Source organism: Sceloporus occidentalis, unplaced genomic scaffold (genome assembly GCF_023333645.1).
Source record: "Sceloporus occidentalis isolate IW3139 unplaced genomic scaffold, rSceOcc1.0.p SCAF_15, whole genome shotgun sequence".
Lineage (NCBI taxonomy): Eukaryota > Metazoa > Chordata > Lepidosauria > Squamata > Phrynosomatidae > Sceloporus > Sceloporus occidentalis.
The window spans coordinates 760,009-778,267 of NW_028316995.1; the positions used below are offsets into that span (position 1 = coordinate 760,009).

Sequence of the window (18,259 nt, forward strand, 5' to 3'; positions counted from 1 at the left end):
GTACTTTTAATGTAAAAAAAGTATGCATTATTTTGGTGATACCCCTATCTGAGATGCAAATCATTTTTAAATATGTGGACAGAGACAAATTATGTCCCTGCTAAATACCCCAAACAGGTGCTTCTGTGATTTTTTTTACCCTATGACTGGCAACAATAAACTGCAAGAAACTCAAATTACAAAATAGCAACAATAAAACTATCATTATTTAGAACAAAATTAGAAACCCTAAAAAAATGAAACAAAGCACTTCAATAATTAAAAACAAACATTTACTGGATATTGTAAAGAAAATAATAGACAATGAGATGCTGATTGTTAGTGTATTCATGAAACTTGCTTAGGTTTGTGAGATGAGTCATTTTAGTGATGTCCATATTTTTCTATTTCTATTGGTGGGTTTATTTTCTATTGTATCAAACAATCAGTTTTATTCTATTGTGCACAGACAGATGGTCCTTGCTGATCTCCCATATGCTCTTTTCTTTTATTACATTACACAGTGGCATTCATCTGCATAAACTCCCCCAAGTCATCCAAAGTAATCCTGTTAATACTTCTGCTCTTTTAAAGCGATTCACACTTACCCTTTACTGTGAGTATTTGTGTTTATGGGGACAATTGCTCGACTTAAAATATATACATCATAGACATTAATCAAAAGAACCAAGTTATCAAATGTAAATTTTATATAATATAGGGCCAGCATTAAAAAGATGAACAGTTACAGAAGCTTTCAGGACCTCATAGAACTCTACTATGATTCCATCTGAAGAAGAGACTTTGGACGTCCCACCAACTTTACATCTTTTACTATGTTGGTCCAATAAAAAGTATCAAACTCAACTAAAGAGGGCATTTTCTCCTGGCAGTATCCATTTTCTATGTAATATAGAAGAGATAAGAAGTAGTAAGGATCTTGTAGAGTTTTGCTAAAGAGGTTTTATAAATTGTTGATCATTTGTATGAATGCATGGGAAGTTTCTGATTTATCGTCTCTTTAAAGTTTATGGATAGAATGTCAGCTGGAAAGTGATAAGCCTCTGTAACTTTAAGAGGGACTGTCACAGCTAGGATATAAACATAGCAGAATCCAGAACCTTAAGTACATTATATGTTATTATTGTTATTGTTCTTTATTGTTAACTTTTTAAGTTGTACAGGTTTATATTTTGCACTTTTGAAAAGTCAAGTAGGAATTTGTAACATGCTTCCTAGATTCTAACTGCATTGTTTTGGGATACTACACATGAACCTCTAGTTCTAGACATAGAATTTCATGGCAGATAAGAACTAGGTGACCCATCTAGCCTGTTTTTCCATCAGTCCCTCATCTCTTTTTAGGTTCAGAGTAGTTTTATACATATCACGTATATGTTTAAAGTCCCTTACTGTATAAACCTCTACCACATCTGCTTAGACGAGATGGGATAGCAATTTTGAGCTTTTACATAGAACAGACAATAATAGGGCTAATTTGTAACTGTTTAAGTAAAAGTAGGAAAAACATATCACCAGCGTAGCATATAGATGAAATTATTTGATTTATCTGAGAGTTGCTCTTTAGAAACAATAGCACTTTTTTTTCTAAAGCCATCAAGGCTTAATGGTAATAATAACTAATAATAAAAAGTATATTTTTTATCTCTTGTGATGATTTCTAGACTGATAGTACGGCGGCTGATTATCTTTGCTTTATTAAAGCATATCTTGCTTCCTAATGTTTGATTCTTTAACAGAATTGACAAAACAATGAGTCGTGATGAGAACAAGAATCTCGTTTTATCCCATCTCAGCCCTTTTTACAGAAGAAGCTCTTGTCGCTTGTCTTTCATAACCTATAAATGGAGTGAGATGTCACTCATCTTTCTTTTTTAAATAAACTGTTAAACCCATACTTGTGCTTGTTGGAGATATACAGTATATCTATATGTATATCACATTTAAGATACTAGAAGCAGAACATTGAAAAAGAACACCAGCTCCCAAAATGTTTGTGGTTATGGTTGCTATACGTGTATTTGGTGGCACTTCTGCCATCACTCGTTCATTCCAACCAGTGAGATCTGATCTGGAAATATGGAGAACTTATCTAGAACTGGGTTTTTGTTGCCAAGCATAGTGGGGGAAAAACATTTATCCCTTTAATTTGGATACCCCAATATGTCGATTTGAGTAAAGATGTTAATTGACTGTTCCTATCCAGGTTCAAGGTCAGGGAATTATAAAATGGTCTACTCACAAATGAGAGGGTTTGCAGAAAAGTTGCGGTTTCAACTCCTTAACTTGACTATACATTATGAAGACCCGACACTACTGAGCTTCTGCTGCAACGTGTAAGTCTCCTTACACACTGATTTATACATTATACAGGGCCAGCTCAGCCCTTTTGGCTTCCAGTGTTGGCCAGGAGTTGAAACCACAAGTCAAGAAACAAACAATGCTGCCAACTCTCCCTTTAGTGAATAAACCCATTCCAGAATGGTGATGTCATTTAGTAATGAAGTTATTTAAGGAAGCTGATCAAACAGTAATACTGGTATCCCATTATAAACGAGACGTTATTTGAAGCGATAGAACACCATGCAGTAACATTCAAACCCAAAGTAATGATGGAATAATAATTTAGAGAACTATCGTCAGCAGAGACAGCTCTTAAAAGGGTACTAAAACTGTAATTAATAGGATTTACCTCTTTTAGTGATAGAGGTGGATACATGCTATTGTGTAACTGATTGTCACAACATTTTATCCCGCATTGCCACCAGTGAAGTTTTTTTGAGTAAAAATGCACTTCCCATTTATTCTGGAGGAATTTTTAGATGTATTAGCCCTACTATTATTATTAGTAATTAATGATTTATATAGCGCCAACATGTTCCGCAGCAGTGCTCAGTGGGTAATCAGGACATAAGTAGTGCATCACATACAACTTTGGACTTACGGACACAAAAAGGTAAAGAGGGCCCTGGTAAAAGAAGATTAAAAAAAAAGTTAACTCAAAAGCTATTATCTACACCAAAATACTTCAGTTTTCTTTATTTAAAAAATGTCCAGAGCTGATTGCACTTCAGGTAAGGTGCTCTGCATAGGAGAGCTCCCAATAAATATTAATATTCTTCATCTTTTGGAAAATCACAAAATAGTGAAAAACCAAGCAGCCAATCAGAGATCAGTGGCGTTTACTATGGCTACCTGATCGCCCAGGAGGAGTAATTGACCGAGGTCTCCGTTGATCACCATTTTCTTTGTCTGATCCTTCTTGTAGCGATTTAACAAATGCCCTGGGACGGAGAACAGCTGTCAAACCTTATCTTCAGATTGTTCAGTTGGACTCTTCTTATGTAATGGCATTTTAATTGGTTTATAAAAGGTCCTGGCTTCTGTGCGCTCCTTGGTTCTCTGCCATTATTGATGGATACCCGGAAGCAACAGCTAATAGAAATACATAGAGGACATTATAATAATCATTGCTTGTTATTGAATTGACAGTGAAATGCTAAATGGAGGCCCAAGGTACTAGAATTAAATGTATCTGTAAATACGTCTTAGAACACCCTATAAGTTGTGCTAGCGGAAATGCGAGCAAATACATTAACAATGAAAAATGGTTGTAAGGGGAATTAATTTATCACAGGTATGACTGGAGAAATGAAAACATTTACATTTCACATCAAGACATTTTGATGCAGAAATCCTCCTTTCTTTCTGTTCAAGCGTAACATATTTTTTAAACCCAATCGGAGTCAACCATACTTTTGCCATAATGAATGGGCCAAAGAAAGGGTTAACTGCAGATCCTATACCAGTCCTTTAATACAGACTTCAGAAAATGTAGTTTTGGGCAATTTTTACAATATAACAATATTTTAAAATAACAAAATGTAATGATATACTGTAATAAAATGTGTGTTGTTTTTTTTGTAGCACTTCTATATGCAACCATTTTTGGTAACGTGACAACCATCTTCCAACAAATGTACGCCAACACCAATCGGTACCACGAAATGTTAAACAGCGTTCGGGATTTCCTTAAACTCTACCAGGTTCCCAAAGGGCTGAGCGAACGCGTCATGGATTATATTGTGTCAACGTGGTCCATGTCGAGAGGAATTGATACAGAAAGAGTAAGTGCTCCTTTATTGCACCCAATATTAAATCTTTATAGAAAGAACAATTGATTTGAAGGTGCTGTTCCACTTACTAACTGTAATCTCGAGTATGTTGTAGAATGCAAATAAACCTTAGCAGATCTGTCCTTTTAACTTTTCCTCTTAATCACAAAAAAACAACACAGGAAGTGGCAACTTGTGTGTCACGTGACAATTAAATGTTTGCGACACAATTAGGAACGTGAGAAAAATGTACTTGATTTATTATATTTAAAAAAGGGTTTGAACACGCGACAGTACTGGAAATACTGTTTCTAAAGGTCCATTTACTAAAAATGTTATATTCAGAAGTTTAGGTGGAACAGCAGAGATATGTGTAGCATTAAATATTACAAAGCTGGAAGCATTACTTCTTTGCCAAACGATGGTGAAATGAAATACAGACCGGCTCCAAATGCTGAACCAATAAATTACTGGGGGGAAAAACAGTCCTTAAAAACCATAATATTGATTGTTCTTGGTGCCCCTTCTCAGATGTTCTTTCACCCACATAATATGTTCCTGATTAGTACATATCTGATAAACTGATTAGTGGATCATGGTCCTTAAGCGATGCTGATTAATCCAAGGGTCAACAAATTTGGTTTGGCTCTAGGAGCCAACCAAAGAATACAGGAGCCAACTATAATAATAATGTTTATATTTTCATATATTACCCCCTGATCTGCAGTTAAAGGATGTTAATTGGGGAAATACGACATAAAGCAGACCTTTCTTCAGTGCTGCACTGCTATGTACAGTGCTGCAGTTAACTCCTTCAGGACAAGGGGTATTTTACACCATAAAGACTCAAGCTTGTACGGTTAACCATTATACAGTAACAGACACACACTAACATTCTACACTCATGTACACTATACACTAATACTCACACTATATACAGACATACACACTCATGAAAAATACCATTGTGTAACATACACAACACCATACTCTTATACACATATAGATACTATCCAACAACAAACACCCACTGACTAACACTATACATCTGTAAAGACACACTCTAACACTATGCACATCAAATCTGGCAGTACAACACAGTAGACATACTGGCTATAGATATACACATGCACACACTGACTCTGGCACTATACATATACAGACATACACACTGACACAACCGTATACACCCACATACGCTATCCCCCCACTCACCTTGCGGAGACCTGCTGCTGCTGCCATTGTGAACCCGGCACCCTACGCTTTCCTGCGGGGGCGAGATGAAGCTGGTGCCGTGAGGAGTCCAGCGGGGTCACATAACGCTCTCCGCAGTAAAGCTTAGGGTGCTGGGCACAATGGCAGTCCTGGCCAGTTTTTACCCCTTTGTACTGCTAAAACCCTGGTTGCCAGGAAGGGGTTTCTAGTGGCCAAGGCGCCTCGGCACACAGGGTTTTTCAAACCCTGGATTAATCGACACCTCATAAGGCTTTCAACTCTCTCTACATCAAATATTGTGTTCTCCCATTTACAATAGTAATGATTTAACAAGTATCAACTATAAAGACACAAATATATACATAATAAAGAATGACATCATTACATAACGTTGAATCTATAGCTACCTATGTTTTTAATAAAGTGGTCCCCCCATACAAATTTTTTACACCTAGTATTTTGAAAAATCATCAGTAATAACTATAACTTGAAAATGAGTTTTTTAATATTCCCAATCACTTGTTTTATGTTTTAATGGTCTAATCGTTCAGCCAACATGGAGGACACATGGGCACACTAAACGATATAGAACATTTCTACTTCAACAAGTAATCAATTATTGAATGTTACATTCCTCTCCAGTTAATTGAATTTTACAATTATCACACCTGGAAAAAAAGCTTGTTTTTGTCATAAATCTCACATTACTTTAAAACTTTTCTTGCACCTTAATGCACTAATTTTTATTTTTAAACCATCCCAATATTTTGTTAAATTTTCTAGCTTTATATTTATGTATATTTTATATTTAAATCCATAAACCATCCTGATTAAAAGCCTGACCATGTTTTTTATTGGTAATTTCCTTTCTGTTTACAATCTACTTTTGCTTTCACAGGTTTTAATTGTTGTTCCTCGTAGTCTCTCTAAATCTGTCTATTATTACATCTGCCTGTTGTTCATAAACAGCGGGATCAGTGCACTTTGCATTTAATTTAATTATTCCATTATTTTACATTATTATATTATATTATCATACTAGTTTAATATGTTTGTCTTTCAGTTTCTATATGTAAATCCAGGAAATTAATACTGGATTTACTAAAAGTGGTGTCTAATTTGATACCCCATTGATCCTATTTAATTATGTCAGAAAGACTTGTAAATTGTCTGCTGTGAAGCTCGACATAAAAAACCAAATCTTCTATGTATTATCAATATAGCAACACATTTGTCCCATGTCTTCTAAGTGGGCCATAAAAAGGTTGAGATAACTTGGTACAACTCCAGTACCCAGTGCCTTACCTTAAACTTCAATAAAAATTGTCTTCGAACCAGAAATAGTAATTCATTAAAGTGAATTATATCCCATAATTCCCATATATCCCATCCACTAATTGTTCTTGGCACAAAACACCCTTTTGGTGTAAAAATGACCATTATACTAGGAATCCCAACAACGATCGCACATCACAAGTTACCAAAATAAATGTTGTCTTGCCAAAGCTGTTAAAAAATGGCGACATCAAACAGCATTAATTTGAGACCATTATCCACCAATCAGTATCAATTATTGATTGTTAAAAGCCAACAGTAAGAAGGGAACATTAACGTCACATGCTGGGAAGACCTCTTCACCAATCTACCCCTAGGACAATAGATGCAGTAGAGGGGTATTAAAGATGCACGGAAAGTACCAGTAAGAGGTAGGGAGTTGGTATCTTTGTGAGTGGATCCATGTAAAAGAAGAGGCACCAAGGAGGTTCAATATAATGGACTTTTAAGGATTAAGGATTGTTTTTTGGGGGGGGGGGGGTTTGCACTTGGATTGTTCTAATTTTGATGGTTTAGGAACTAATTTAGCAGAATCTCTCTATATTTAGCAGAGCCTATACACTGTATATTTATCTCTGATTATTAGCTTAGCGTTAGTGAGTTTTCCCCCTGTTTTTACATTTTTTATCCTGTATAAAATCGTTATATGTTTCCTGGAAGCTAATGTCACATTCTGTAAAAGGTGATGGGTTCAAAACCAGCAACTCCTCAGAGATTGTAGTATATTGACTTATCTTTTTGAATCTGTTTCTAAGAGTGACGTTGGTAAAACTAATGGGTAAATAATGAATCTCTGGAGTATGTGCACAACAACAATAATTGGCCTTCTCCTTTAAGATATTTTTTTGCATTTTTATTAACTAAAAAAACCCATATTCTGCTAGTTACAATGTAACAAAGAACACAGTCGGCTTTAAGATGCAGTTTCAACTGCGGATCTTTTGGGAGATACATTTTGTTTGGAGAATATAGCATGCTAAAGGATAGGATTCTGGAAGTACATGGTTTGCATGATCAGAAATAACTTGGGTTTACAACAGGGACATCTTGTCAAACTAACTTAATTTATTTGACTGGGTAACTAAGATAATAGGCCAGGGAGAAGCAGTAGATAAAACCTATAATCTAGATTTCAGTAAGGCATTCAACACTGTCCCTCGTAGAAAACTCATACATAAAATGCAGTGTTTGGGTTTGGCTGTAAAAATAGATGAATGTATAACACGCTGGTTGATAGGAAACAAACGGTTGTAGTTAATGGTGTATAATGCAGAGGAAGGACTAGTCACTAGTGGGGTACCTCGGGGATCAGTATTGGAACTCGTTATTTTTAGTATTTTTATTAGTGATATTACAGAAGACATAAATGATAAGGTATGACTTTTTTGGAGAAAATGCAAAGGTCTGCAACAGGATAGATCTTTCAGGTAGAACTAGCCAAATGTCAAATGACTTAAGTAAATTAGAAGTCTGTCCAAGAGTGTGTCAGCTGCAGTTTAATGTTGATAAATGTCAAATAATGCACTTGGGATGTAAAAAAGGACACTGTTCTGTGAGTGACAATGGAATAGAGGGCCTTCTGAGTCATTATTTTTAATGACTTAAAGGTAAGCAGACAATGCAATAAAAAAAAAAAGCAAGAAGGGTCCTGAGTTAGTACCCAGAAGAGGGAGGTGGTTCTGCCACTTTCCAGATTCTGGTCAGGCTTCAAATTGAGGTATAGTTCTGGAGACCCTATCTCCAGAATGATGATGACACGTTATATTTCAATGGAGGAGAAATGTTAGAAAAAGAGGTCATAATCCCAAACAAGAGGGCCAGAGGCTTAAATGTAATGTAAGGAAGTTTTACTTCACTGAGAGGGTGGTAGATAAATGGAACAACCTACCAGCAGAAGTGGTAGAGGCTAATACAGTGAGGGAATTTAAACATGCATGCATAAAGCTATCCTGAATCTAAGACGAGACCAATGACTGATTATGATCTGCTCAGCGGTAGGGATGGCAGATGACTATTAAAGGTTCTGGATTTAAGGTACAATGTCCCTGAATCATATATCTAGAGGGATTATTAGTTCAATGGATGGGTTGGCATCAAATTCTAGAAGCTATTCACTTTGAAATATCTATCTCTAAAGCTGTTGTTTCTCCTTCGCGGTAACTTATACGTCAGTGTGACTTCTCACGAGCCTCAAATGTTCATTTCTTTAAGTAAAGAAGTTACATAGAATTCTGTCTTTTTTTCCACAGTCCTGTTAATGAAAAGTATCCGTATTTCCTTAGGTTCTGCAGATTTGCCCCAAAGACATGCGAGCAGACATCTGTGTGCACCTAAACCGCAAAGTTTTCAAAGAGCACCCAGCTTTTCGATTAGCTAGTGATGGATGCCTACGAGCTCTTGCGATGGAATTTCAAACCGTTCACTGTGCCCCAGGGGATTTAATTTACCACGCGGGGGAGAGTATAGACACTCTGTGCTTTGTGGTTTCTGGCTCTTTGGAAGTAATCCAGGATGATGAAGTTGTTGCTATTTTGGGTAAGTCTAATGGCTGTTCTTAACTCATGTTAATTGCTGTTTTTTTTATCTTAACATGGTAATGCCGAATGGTTTTATTAATATTTATGGTTCGGTTCATTTCATATCCGACTCCCACATAATGGTGTCTATTCACTAAACTGGGTCTTTGCAGGAAAACGGAACTTATCAATGATCTGCTTTCATTATGCATTATGAAGGGCATAGGATTGTATACGTAATTGAATGATTGAGAAGGTTTTTAAGCAATCGGCTGTTTCCAGCTACAATAGCCATTCACAACATTAACAAGGTTTACGCTGTATTTCTGACCAATAGGATGTCATTTTAATGGACAAAATGTGTTCTTCTTTCAAAACCAAAACCTCTTCTGCAACTCCCCCTTTTGGTGAATAGAAACCAATACTAACCTTGGCAAACACCAATGCATTTCCCACCCCGGAGCTTCGACATGTCCAAAGCAGCCCATAAGGACGGCTCCGACCCAGACTAACTCATTAAGCCTTAGACACCTCATGCTTTTGTGCCTACTTACATTTATTGTGAATTGTGTAATTTTTACACAGACTTCCATTTAAAAATTATTTTAGTAAGACCTGCTTATCAGCTGTTCACTAATAATTCGTAGTAATATTTAAGTAATATCGCCATTTGCCCACTTAATAAAAGGGCATGCAATTTTTATTGACAACACGTGACTTTAAATATCAACTTTCTACATTTCACACGTGTATTCCCAGTCAAGTTCCTATTGAGGAATTTGGTTAGATCAAGTATAATTATACCGTAGCGGATTGCTCTTAAAGCCATTAGAGCTGCCTCCAAATACTGGGATGTTGTGGAATGCCTGGGAAATCTTGATTGAACAAAATTGATCTCCGTTGGAAAGCTCATCAGGTTTCAAGTAAACTCATTCCTTAAGAGGAACTTAGATCTATAATACGCTAACGCTGGAGCCCTTCCAATACTAAGTGCTCTATGTCAGGGGTGTCTGAGAAAGAAGGTTAAATTAAGTAAAGACTCTACGTCACTCGAGAAATGCATCAATCAAATAACGTTATCGCTATCCGATAACTATTTCCATTTATTATTAACCCGCTGAGCTCACTGTGCTTTCCTAAAGTGTTTTATGGGGATCCGTTACTTTTCGAGTTCACATTAAAAGAAAATATAGGAAAGCAAATACTAGTATTCCATCCGTCAGTCGCTCAGCACAGTTCATATTTTAAATGAATATGCACGATCTCGGCTTTTTTATTAAGTTACCGTTTGCCCACCACTCGTCCTGTTATTGATCGCAGGGTCTATTTTTAAATGCGCTATAAAAATTGGTTTCTGAACAAACCAGTTTCAAGGACGCATAGCATATTGGCAAATGAACTTTACATTAGACAAGTAAGACGATTCGATCAGATTAGGACCAAAGCGGTAATGCGGTTGATGTTTCTATGGCAACTAGACCTACCTATAAAGTAACAATCGGAAAGGCGACTCAATAATTAATGTTTGAAATTACCCATCAGCGCCACGCACCTCATACGCTCCCCGGGTTATTCCATGATGTCCACATTTCTGCTATTTTTATGAAACCGTGGCCCATGTTTGCCACTCGCCTGTGACAGCATTGATGAGATAATGAGAAAAAAATCAACAGCCGACAAACGCCACGGGAGGTAAAAAGTGTGACGGTTATTGGGGAGAATTTTTGTGGATCCAGGACCGGCTACAATAAAAATGTTTCCCCATATTCTATACATTCCAGGTTTTAGAGGTTCCTACATGCCCACGCCACCATCTGAGAATGCCAGTGTTCACGTTCAGAGTTTTTTGTCGAGAAGAAACTAATTTAGTAAAAATATGCAGTAAAATATGCAGTATTTGAACGAAGTGGACCTATCATCATGACTACACTATTCTAGTGGACAAGACGCCTGTCTGCTGTGTTCTAAAATTCTTGATTAATTCAAAGAAAAGTCTAGGTATTCACCTGATATTGTGTTAACGTTGGTCTCTTAGGCTCAGACACCTGGCAATGTGTAAGTGAAATGTAGCTTTTATATGTGGAAATAGGATCTTATTCGGAACCATTTTACATTTTGTGACAATTCAGAGCCATTATCTGCCTGAATGGTCCTGTTGCGGAGAAGACAGGGACACCCCTGCTGATTTAATTTTGTTTGATTGCAATGTTCTAAGCGTAATGCTTTCTTATTCACTAGTCTCTTGCAATTTATTCATTTCATTTTCACCAGCACACACAGAAAGAAAAGAAACCACGCGGATTTCAGAGTTTGGTAAACTTATTGCAGCACCGCAGCAATGTGAAATTTGACTTTTACTCTTAAAGTTAGATCTTGGATTCTGACGTGGGATTGTTATAACATTGTAATCAATGTAAAGGTACCTTAAAACCACATCTGGGGCGTCCGCAAGTTATTCATCTGTCCTAATTTTATCCTTCCACTCCAATAGATATTCAGGGAATTTGCTTTCATGGAATGGAAGGCAGCCTCCTTTGTACCCAATGGGGTCAAAATGACTTTTGGCCCATGCCTGCTCAAGTATAGGTCAAGGCGAGGATACCGTGTTGGTGCATTAAAGACTTGCCCTTGCTATTCCTCCCCCCACACACCTTTTCACAGCAGCGGATATTTTCCCACCCACTCCTATAAATTGTTATTGTCACATCTCCAGAGCAGGGCCATCTTTCTACCTAATGGGCTTGTCCTCAATGTTCTCCCCAGTAGTGGATTTGGAGGTCTCTCCACTAACGCATCATCATTTGCAGTCTGTGTGCAGCCTGTTGCTGGAAGCCAAAATATGACATCATATTCTGCTCCAGCAGGTGATGCACCACAAGTGAGGAAGCATTATAAGGAAGGGTTGGGGATACATCACATCTTAATATGTTGTTGACCTCCTCTTATCAGATGCTCCCCTGCATTATGGGGGATGTATGAACCCGAGTAACTAGTAAGATTATCTACATGAAACATACTGCAGGGTAACAACATGTTAAAACCAGATGTATGAAAAATTGTAACCCTACTGATCGGTGATCCTCATGCTACTGGAAGCTGGTGGGTAGTTTTCTAGTTTTGGCATAGTGTTTGCTTAAAATGTTATGCTGGTTTGTGTAAGTAAAAAAGCTATGACTTTGCTGTACCCCATATTATGTGACCAGCTTGGTTGGTTCTGGTTTTTGGTCTAGGCCATTTAGGAAGGTTCAATAAGCAGTCAACAAGAAATTTGTAGATACCAACAAAGATCCATACTGATGAATTGAACAAATGAAAAAAATGTCTTCCTGGCTTGGCCCTCTATCACCTGGGGGTATAAAAAAGGGGGCAATTTACTATTTTTCAGTGCTATTTTACAGTTTATTGACATACCATCAAACTGTCTTGCTTTTTCAGGTCTATGTTGGGGTGATAGCCGTCTTGTTGTTGTGGCATTGCTTTGTTCTCCGGTGTTATGAGTATAGCGAGTAGCTTCACCCACATTCGCCCCCTAATTATTACCTCTGCCCATCCACTTCATGCATCGATTCCACCCACCGGTCCTTCATTTCTATTGTAAGCTTGGGGTAATGTTGGACTCCCGACTACTGTTCCAATTAAGCATGTATAACATCTCACCATTTCTGCAAAACATTATTCTTGATTAACTCTGATATAAATAACCCAACCAATACATGAGTTTATTAATAGTATCAGCACAACAAAGGCAAACCATCTGTAAGATTAGATTGTGTATCCAGTACGCCCTCAGTGCTGCTCTTGCGGACCTCATTGTGATATATTTAATATTTATACTAAAGTAATGGCAAAGATAAACATCCAAATCATTTAACATACTATATTAATTAGATTTGCTTCCAAGAAATCAGTTCATTTCCATATTTCTTTACTGTGTGTACACATGTTTTGACGCATGGCTCGAACTCATGTCATCGATAAAATATAAAATAATGCATTATTTTAACTTACATTTAACAAGCGCTCATAAATATTCACCCTCTTTACCATTATACATGTATCTGATCTATAATAAAAGCTGTCTCCATGTCTAATTTCATTATATTAAGAACTCCTAATGACTAGCAGACGCTAAAAATGACCTCTGAATGTAAGACGTACACCGCACTGTCATTGTTCTGTGCAGCCAACGAAGACACATTTATCAAAAGAACATCTCATTCTGAGTTGACGTAGAAACAAGAATTTCCGTGGATGTCCGTAACTCAAGGTCACGATTAGTGGTGTATCTAGAGTCGCCCGGAGCGGAATACATTTCCGTGCCTCACGCCCATACAGATACACATACATAAACATGCCATATACACACGCCTGCCCATATATACACATATACTGCCCTTACACACATACACTATCCATATACACACATTTTTACTACCCATATACACATATACAGTGCCCATACACATAAATACTACCCATATACACACATCTACACTGCCAGTATACACGGTTGCCCATACATACATACATACACACTTGACTCCCCCCTTTCTCCCCATCATCTACCCACTTTCTCCCCATCATCTTCCACCCTTTCTCACTAAATCCCCTACCCCCCTTTTCTCCCCATCATCTACCCCCCTTTTCTCCCTATCCCCTTTCTCCCCACCTCCTACCTTCCTCCTCTTCTTCTTCTATCTTCTTTCTTCCATCCTGTCATGGGAGCACAAGGTCTGTCGCTTCAGATCTTTGTTTTGGTGCTCCCTAATCACTATGCACCAACAATTGATGCAGAGCGCCGGGATATGACGTCATGTCCCGACATCAATTGCTGGAGTGACAGACCTCACTCTTTCTTTATGTTGGGCCTGGTATAGGAAGATTGATTGGGCAGTGGCCTACTGGTAAATCTCCTGATATCTCGATAGGCTAGCCCAGCTCCGGCCCCGCACCCCCAGCTTTGTGTGCCCAGGAGCAGCTTCACCACTCACCCCCCTATAGATACGCTACTGGTCCACGGTGTTTAGTTTCAAGAGGTTTATGGTAGAGAACCTAGCTACAATTGCCTGCATTGCATTATATGAGGGTGGTAGATAAGGGCAACTGCCGCAAGGCAGAGGTGATAGAGGATAATACAGTGTCTATAATGAATCTAAAAAAAAACTAAGGGCTTATTAAGGATTGAGTCTTTACATCAGGAAATATAGGCAGATTTGATGGGTCAATGGTTCTTATCTGCAGTTAAATTCATGTTTCAATGACATGTCTCTTCATTCAGTGCTTTCTGGCAGGGATAATCTAGACTTTCTATTCTTAGGTTATCCAAAACTTATTTCAGATGTTCTTGAGTGGGTACCATAAATTGCCACAGCCAGCTAATCCTAGTACTCTCTTTATTGAGCATCTAGCACCTTTTTGGGTTATTTTATGATTAGTGTTAATATTTATTCTTTGCGTGTTTATATATCCGTTATTTTAAGACATTTGGACAGCAGGAGATCTGCAGAGTGCTCATCCCTGGCTCTAATTCCGCTTGCTACTTATATATTCATCTTGCGGATATGTCCGCTGACCCAGGATTGTAACCGATTACCAGCTCCCTTAAATTGATAACATTACGGTTTTCTCACGGTTAGCAGTTAACTGATAAATAAGATGTATCACATTTAGCATTGTATCTAAACTACTACAATGTGTCTAGATATGGTGAGTAAAGGGTGAGTGCTACTCTTTTTGTTTTTTTACCTTGAGTAGTTTTAGATGAGACTGATAAATATTATTTTTAGAAAACTGCACTTTTTTCACTTATGGTTATATTCTCACTGCAGCAAAATAATGCTTGAAAAATATTCCTGGGCCCAATGATTACATCTTCTTCCATGCATCAGGAGCCACATAGAGCCACTGATTACCAGAATGGAACTTTGTTGATTTTATGTGTGTCTTTGCTTTTATTCATTTTATTTTTATAATGTATTTTAGATTTGTCTTTGTTTAATATGTTGCCCATGGTGTAGGCCAGTGATGGCAAACCTTTTTGAGCCCAAGTGCCCAAACTGCAAACCAAAACGACTTATTTTTTTCAAAGTGCCAACACTGCAATTAAACCTGAATTAACGAGGTTTTAGTTTAGAAAAAACAATTCGTACAGTTTTTCAAACTAATTAACAGCTTTTGTTTAAAAAGAAAAACACAATAACAGAGCATTCCATGAAACATTTTTTTTATTGAAAAAAAAAACAAAAAAAAAACAACAACTGTACACGTCCTCCCAGAATAAGCCGACCGTGCTGTAGCCATCTTTTGGCTATGGCCCGGTCGGCAATTGGTTATAAAACTTACTTGATTTGCTGGAATCGGTGTGGGGTCAGTCCCCAGTCGCTCCTGTGATGTCCGTGTGTCAGGTGATATCCCACGCAGGCAGAGCCGGCCTTAGGTGTTCTGGTGCCCTGTGTGGACTACTCCTCTGGCGCCCCCCCCATCCCAAAAAAGAAAGGAATAAAAACTTGTAACAAAACCCCAATCACTATATACTGCGCCAAACATTGATGTGATGTAGGCCTACCACTTCATTGTCTGGCTTAGTAGTAGGGATGCACCGAAACGAATTCTGGACTGAAACCGAAAGTGCAGCATTTACCTGGCCAAAACCGAATATGACCCCCCCCACACCATAAAAAAATCTAACACTTTTATTTAAAGTAAGTAACACACCAAAATAGGACAAAACAATTAAATAACAAAATTATATATATATATATATATATATATGATTAACAGCAATCACATTCCTATCATGCCCAGGCATACCCAGATTCCAGGATGTACTTGCAGACTTGGCATGATAGGAGTATGATTGCCCTATCTCACTCCCTTCTGCCCTATCTACCCCTTCTCACTCCCTTCTCCCTATCTACCCCCTTTCCCCTGTCTCACTCCCTTCTCCCTATCTACCCCCATCTAACTATCTACCCTTTCCCTCTTTGAAGTTCACTTACCTTTCAGGAGTCCTGCGGTGGGGGTGCAAGGCCTCTGCCTCCCAGCTTTGCCACTGTATGGAACAGTATAGAGCAGTGATGGCAAACTTTTTTGAGCCCAAGTGCCCAAACTGCAAACCAAAACGACTTATTTTTTTCGAAGTGCCAACACTGCAATTAAACCTGAATAACGAGATTTTAGTTTAGAAAAAACAATTCGTACAGTTTTTCAAACTAATTAACAGCTTTTGTTTAAAAAGAAAAACACAATAACAGAGCATTCCATGAAACATTTTTTTTATTGAAAAAAAATAAAAAAAACAAACAACTGTACACGTCCTCCCAGAATAAGCCGACCGTGCTGTAGCCATCTTTTGGCTATGGCCCGGTCGGCAATTGGTTATAAAACTTACTTGATTTGCTGGAATCGGTGTGGGGTCAGTCCCCAGTCGCTCCTGTGATGTCCGTGTGTCAGGTGATATCCCACGCAGGCAGAGCCGGCCTTAGGTGTTCTGGTGCCCTGTGTGGACTACTCCTCTGGCGCCCCCCCATCCCAAAAAAGAAAGGAATAAAAACTTGTAACAAAACCCCAATCACTATATACTGCGCCAAACATTGATGTGATGTAGGCCTACCACTTCATTGTCTGGCTTAGTAGTAGGGATGCACCGAAACGAATTCTGGACTGAAACTGAAAGTGCAGCATTTACCTGGCCAAAACCGAATATGACCCCCCCACACCATAAAAAAATCTAACACTTTTATTTAAAGTAAGTAACACACCAAAATAGGACAAAACAATTAAATAACAAAATTATATATATATATATATATATATATATATATATATATATATATGATTAACAGCAATCACATTCCTATCATGCCCAGGCATACCCAGATTCCAGGATGTACTCGCAGACTTGGCATGATAGGAGTATGATTGCCCTATCTCACTCCCTTCTGCCCTATCTACCCCTTCTCACTCCCTTCTCCCTATCTACCCCCTTTCCCCTGTCTCACTCCCTTCTCCCTATCTACCCCCATCTAACTATCTACCCTTTCCCTCTTTGAAGTTCACTTACCTTTCAGGAGTCCTGCGGTGGGGGTGCAAGGCCTCTGCCTCCCAGCTCTGCCACTGTATGGAACAGTATAGAGCAGTGATGGCAAACCTTTTTGAGCCCAAGTGCCCAAACTGCAAACCAAAACGACTTATTTTTTTCAAAGTGCCAATACTGCAATTAAACCTGAATAACGAGGTTTTAGTTTAGAAAAAACAATTCGTACAGTTTTTCAAACTAATTAACAGCTTTTGTTTAAAAAGAAAAACACAATAACAGAGCTTTCCATTAAACATTTTTTTTATTGAAAAAAACAAAAAAAACAAACAACAACTGTACACGTCCTCCCAGAATAAGCCGACCGTGCTGTAGCCATCTGTTGGCTATGGCCCGGTCGGCAATTGGTTATAAAACGTACTTGATTTGCTGGAATCGGTGTGGGGTCAGTCCCCACTCGCTCCTGTGATGTCCGTGTGTCAGGTGATTTCCCACGCAGGCAGAGCCGGCCTTAGGTGTTCTGGCGCCCTGTGTGGACTACTCCTCTGGCGCCCCCCCATCCCAAAAAAAGAAAGGAATAAAAACTTTAAGTAACACACCAAAATAGGACAAAATAATTAAATAACAATATTATATATATATATATATATATATATATATGTGATTAACAGCAATCACATTCCTATCATGCCCAGGCATACCCAGATTCCAGGATGTACTCGCAGACTTGGCATGATAGGAGTATGATTGCCCTATCTCACTCCCTTCTGCCCTATCTACCCCTTCTCACTCCCTTCTCCCTATCTACCCCCATCTAACTATCTACCCTTTCCCTCTTTGAAGTTCACTTACCTTTCAGGAGTCCTGCGGTGGGGGTGCAAGGCCTCTGCCTCCCAGCTCTGCCACTGTATGGAACAGTATAGAGTGATGGGAGTTATGATGTACTTTTAGAGCATAATTAGATCATGAAAAAGACATTGGAAATGGTACAGCATAACACCCATCACTCTCACACATTTACCAATCCACACATATACTAATCC

At 38.2% G+C, this 18,259-nt stretch overlaps 1 protein-coding gene across 1 annotated transcript in view; it reads left to right on the top strand.

Annotated features, from left to right (window-relative positions):
• The window catches only part of LOC149303118 (voltage-gated delayed rectifier potassium channel KCNH1-like), a 144,869-nt gene that overhangs the window by 68,908 nt on the left and 57,702 nt on the right, over positions 1–18,259 (top strand). Inside the window, exons 8-9 of the mRNA XM_089481488.1 lie at positions 3,928–4,127; positions 8,948–9,200. Of these exons, the coding sequence (XP_089337614.1) occupies positions 3,928–4,127; positions 8,948–9,200 (453 nt within the window). The remainder of the gene's footprint in view (positions 1–3,927; positions 4,128–8,947; positions 9,201–18,259) is intronic.